The sequence below is a fragment of the Cynara cardunculus genome, assembly GCF_001531365.2.
Source record: "Cynara cardunculus var. scolymus isolate 2C chromosome LG 3, CcrdV1, whole genome shotgun sequence".
NCBI lineage: Eukaryota > Viridiplantae > Streptophyta > Magnoliopsida > Asterales > Asteraceae > Cynara > Cynara cardunculus.
This window is the reverse complement of record NC_037530.1, coordinates 30,397,302-30,402,692: the sequence shown is the minus strand read 5'-3', so window position 1 is coordinate 30,402,692 and position 5,391 is coordinate 30,397,302. Positions and strand designations below refer to the sequence as shown.

The following is a 5,391-nucleotide window of genomic DNA, read 5'->3' as shown; positions in this document are numbered from 1 at the left end:
TTAATAATTAAATTAAATATTGTATTCAAATTATTTAACACGTTTTTACTATCTATGAAACCAAACAAATATAATTTCAATTCTTATGTTACATAAATATTATTCCAATTAAGTCAATATACCTTTCCATATAAGAGAAATGGTGCTCGATGAAATGACCAGATTCCATTAAAATTGTTATATTTGCGTTCCGATAACTAAATATTTAATAATAATTAAAACTATTAATATGAAATAATTAATAAATAATATTAATTTAGAATGTATAACTAAAATTAATTTATATTAATTAATAATTAATATTAGTAATGTTCGATATCTATTATAATTAATAATAATCTATACTATCTTATTAAGCAAATTCATTAAAAATCTTAAAGTCTTAAAATTCTAAATGACCAAGATACCTTTTTCACCCCCTCCTCTCCTCACATACACTCACCCCTCACATACATTTACCTCTCACATTCAATAGATTATTTTTAAAATTATAATTTTAAATTTACATTTTATATCTCTATAATTAATTAATTAATTACTTTACGTCCTTTACTTTTAAATGTTTCATTTTAAACCTTTATCAAATTAACATACATAATCGTATATCAAATAAAACATGTTTAAAAAATACATTTTTATTTTAACAAGTTACAGTATTATAATCGTCTCGTTAATATCGTCGAAATGAGTCCAATATTGAATAGTTTTTGACTTAATTATATTATTATATATTATATATACTGTGAAAAAATATTTTTAATGTTTACGATTTATACTTTTATAGTTATTTATTTATATATTTGTTATACATTTTGGGATTAGGATGTCCAAATTGCATTGTATAATATGTTCTTGGGTTTTTTTGAAATCTATATATACATGTATTAATTCAACCTTAATCTGAGCTTCTGGACAAGAAAGAGGGTAAGCAGTTGAAATTTCATTCTAAAACCCATCTTTTTTGGTCTTTTCATAGCTTATGATCTGTCAAATTTGTAGTTTATTGGATTTTAAACTGTCATACAATTTTTTTCATCGATAGTCTGTACTTAAACCATAACTCTTATTTATTCAAATTGTATTAATATGTAAAGATCAAGTGTAACCTATATCATCGTTAAATCTTGTCTTATAAAACCAGTGAAACTTCAAAATCGTTAAAATTCATGAATTCCGTCGCATTGCGCGGGTACACAACTAGTAATAATTAATAAGAGTTATAATTGGAAAAAATGATAATAAGCTACCAAAACGYTGTTCCAAGTAACGTTTCAATAAAGTAAACGTGTATCTAGAAAATAATTTAGCTTATGAGCTAGCTTATTTTTGTTAAATAATGCCCAAATATAAAAAAGATGATATTAATAGAAATAGCCTTTTTCAGACCTTGGTTTTATCATTAGCCATTTCTTTCCCAATATTTCAAAAATGTCGTTACGTGTGCATGTGGCAATCCCTCAACTTGCAGAGGGGTTGGTGTAAGAAAAKAAGCTTTTGAATCAGTTTCGCAAGTATAAGAACCGAATATGTAAATTAAATATTGGTTCAACACGTCAACCACTTCAGGAGGTGTTGAAACTAATTTATAGAATTGGTCCACAGATGTCAAAAAACTTTGTTTTACACATTGACTCCTCTACAAGTTGAGTTCTCACTTGCACAGATAATAGTAATATTATTAATATATTGAAAGAGAATTAATTCCCTATAAAAAAAACTAATACCAAACGCAATTCAAACATTTCATCARAGAGTTGCTTGACATCCACAAATTAAGCAACACTGACGTCTGAATAACCTGTTGATATATCGACAAATGAAGCAACRTTGGTGGTCTTGTACCAGAAGCCGCGATCCACTTCACACGAGACACCAGGTGCCCGAACATAAGAATCAGCGATAGGGGCGATATGGGCTAGGGGTTAATTTTAAAACTGATTTACCTCCTTTGACGGTTACCGACCTGCAACTTTTATMTTGTCTAAAGAATGTATCTAACCGTGCAAGGATTTATTTATTCAAAAGAATAGTACAAAACATACAAGTCCATCGAGTAATTCTCGACTTACAACGAGCAGGTTACGACAACCAAAAACTTGAAATACCAACCATATTAATACARCAACTTCAATTTATGCAATACAGACGTTCAAGAGTTAACACACAAAGTACATTATCCAAATATAAAAGAAACACAGAAGYTGCTGATCATCATATTTAGCATCTTAATTAGCATAAACTGCTCCTGAATTCTTCTTGATGCGGGAGTGGAGTTTGTCCTTCTTAGCACCCACAACCTTGTCTACTACTTGTCCATTCTTGAAGAAGAGGAATGTTGGCATTGCCTCCACAAAGTACTTCTGAGCAACGCTCTGTATATATATATATATATATGGACCAACAAGAATTATGGTTTACTTATTTCTAATATAACCAATGTAATAAATATATATATAAATAAATAAAAACCTCATTTACCTCCAGTTCATCCACATCCACCTTCAAGAAGACAACATTGTTAAACTTTCTAGCAAAGTCATCCAAGACTGGTGCAATTATGCGGCAAGGACCACACCATGAGGCAGTGAAATCCACCACCACCTGCCACAAATTGGTTCAAATGTTAAAAGATGTGAAACGTTTATGTCTTGACCAAACCAAACTATACGGAACAAACCCAATATATCTCATCCGGGAAAGGTAAGATATACGCAGACCTGATCTCCCCCCTAACGAGTAGAGCAGTTGTTTCCATATGAACTCACCCGACTTGTGAAAAGTGCGACGAAGAGAGAAAGAGGGATGAGATAAAAGTTTTGAAAAGCTGGTTAAGAGTAAACAATAACATACAAAGCAGCAACTGGAAACCCACAAATCAAAATGATGTCTATCCATCAGCCAAATCAAAATAGTATGGTATTATATGGACCTACAGAATGCAATTCTCCATCGAATTCACAAATCAAACCAATTGGGACCATAGTTATACCTCAAGAATTTTTCAAAATAGAGATGAGTTTGTGACTTGAAACAAACACCAAACCAAAATTTTGGAGGAAACTTGTAACTTAACATGGATAATGGATGACCACAACCAAAGAGATACATACAGGGCTTACAAAATTCTAGGGTTCTTGGATAGGGTGACAAGTGTTCGGTTAAGAGCATGATCTTCTATAGAACTTCAAAAYATGTTCTCACTACAAGGTCATTTTGCAAAACCAGCTTTCAAGTAAGGTCATCGAGTTTGTATGAAACCAAGGGCATCATAATCTCTGACTGTGAAACAAAGCTGCCTTTGATCAAATTTTCTTACTTGTTCACCAAGGAAAGGAAAATATATTTCAAAATTCAAARGAAGTCTCAAGTCAATACAACTCCTATTCAAGAAAAAGCAACAAATCAACAATAGAACATCTCCATATGCAAGTATATAACCCTAATTGACACTCCCAAAGTTTTWAAATCGATGGAAATTTGTTCGCAAAATCATTTGAAGCAATTACACGGAATACAACAAGGGTATGTCTTTCAATTAACACGATTACGGGCCTCCATACCAAAACATCAAGAGATTTTAGAAGAGGAAGAAAACCCCCTTTCATTGACACAGCATACGAATCAATAACCGATTTAGAGGGATCTAATAAATGCATCCTAAAAATAAAACTAAAACTAAAACCTGTAACCCCTATTCACTCGATCCACTTAATCAAACTCTAAAGGGTAAAAACCCCAATATCACCGACATCTAATTCGAATAMGAGCATGTAAATCCATATATAAAAAAATCAAGACAAATCTCTTAGGGAAATGAATACTAAAAGAAGATTGAGAATTACCAATTTCCCAGAAGAAGCATGCTTATTAAAGTGCGTGTTCCACTGGCCAGCGTTGTGGCAGCTAACGACAACTCCTTCCGACATTTTTGTCCTGAAACTTCTCTCACAAAACCTAATTTCGAATTCCTTGTAGCTTGCAATTGCGTTGATTTAGCTTCAATATGAAGATTGTAAAGCACCGAGTACCCCTATATATAGGGCGCGCATGCATATCATMTGTTTGTCATAATTACATAATTGCCCTCCCCCCTTGACGCAATTTTTAAAATATTCGATATTCATTTACGTAAACGATAAAATGCGGGATCATAAACATGATGTAGACCCGTGTTTACCTTTTAAATAGAGTATATTACAAATTTAGTCCCTGTACTTTTGGTGTATATAGGGATGGCAAAAAAAGGTGTTGGAATCGTTTTCGCCAACCTCGACGACGCTCTCAAATGCACAACAGGTAGAGCTCTTGTATCGAAAGTCTTCAACTAGTCAAAAGTTGACTTACTCCTGTGATAATGCTATTGGTCATGTCAGATGCTCCATTATCAGTCGCTCAATTAAAAAAGGTTCAACTATTTGTTGCCATATACCGAATTTGGCCGAGTAAGTGTCACTCATTATCAGTGATGGGTAGAACAAGCACTGGTGCCATAGTCTTCCCCTACGAACTTTGTGATCTTGATTTAATAGAAGCCAGATATGAAAGAGAGGTTAAACATGTAAAGCTATAAAATGCCCTTGGTCTAAAGCTTTTATTATACTATATACTAACAACAACAACAAAAAAAAGGTTGGACCCTGACAGATGCTCGTTCCTCCATTCCCCGAAAACGAACCTATATCTTTAAACACATTTACTTTTCATTGCCTAATATCAATTGTATCTGGGTCTTGAATGAGAGGAAAAGACTTAAATCGACAAAAAAAGACCCTTGCATGAAGGGTACATAGGAGCTTAACAAAGATACACTAAACGACCCGAATAGAAGAAGAGACTTAATTCACGATAAAATTGAAACCACAAGGACGACCCTTGTCATTATTATGTTAAAAAAACTTGATCTGTAATTTTACCAAACCATAAGGACAAAATTTGTAATTTACTCATAGTTATATATACATATACACGAATATTATATAATATGTTTCTTGGTTTTAAATACAAGGTCAAAATTTATTTGTATTATTCTGATTCGTTTCTCAAAGTAAGCCTTATCAAGAAACACGACACTTTTATCAAAGAAAAAGTGATATTTATTTATCATTTATTTTAATAATTAAAAATATATTAATTGGTGAGCCGTTAAAAATCATCTTTTAAAATTTATTATTAATTATTAAAAGTAGAAGATAAATATATATATATATATATATATATTTCAATTTTTATCCTATTTTAAGTATTATCATATTTATTAATTGTTTATAATAAAAATAAAAATTAGTTACACAAAATATATTATGAAACGACTGACTATCTTCAAAACGATTAAGTACTAACATTAAATATTAACGTTATATTTTATTTTAATTTTTTTCTTTGAAATGAAAA

The 5,391-nt window shown here is 31.2% G+C and overlaps 1 protein-coding gene across 1 annotated transcript; it reads right to left on the bottom strand.

Annotated features, from left to right (window-relative positions):
* Window positions 1-2,081: 2,081 nt before the first annotated feature.
* LOC112509330 (thioredoxin H1-like) lies at window positions 2,082-4,005 on the bottom strand. Its single transcript, XM_025114230.1, has 3 exons — window positions 3,843-4,005; window positions 2,479-2,601; window positions 2,082-2,372 (listed from the first exon to the last, which is right to left on the bottom strand). Exons 1-3 carry the CDS (start codon window positions 3,924-3,926, stop codon window positions 2,226-2,228), a joined length of 354 nt encoding a protein of 117 aa, XP_024969998.1. The 5' UTR covers window positions 3,927-4,005; the 3' UTR covers window positions 2,082-2,225.
* Between the last annotated feature and the right edge of the window lie 1,386 nt (window positions 4,006-5,391).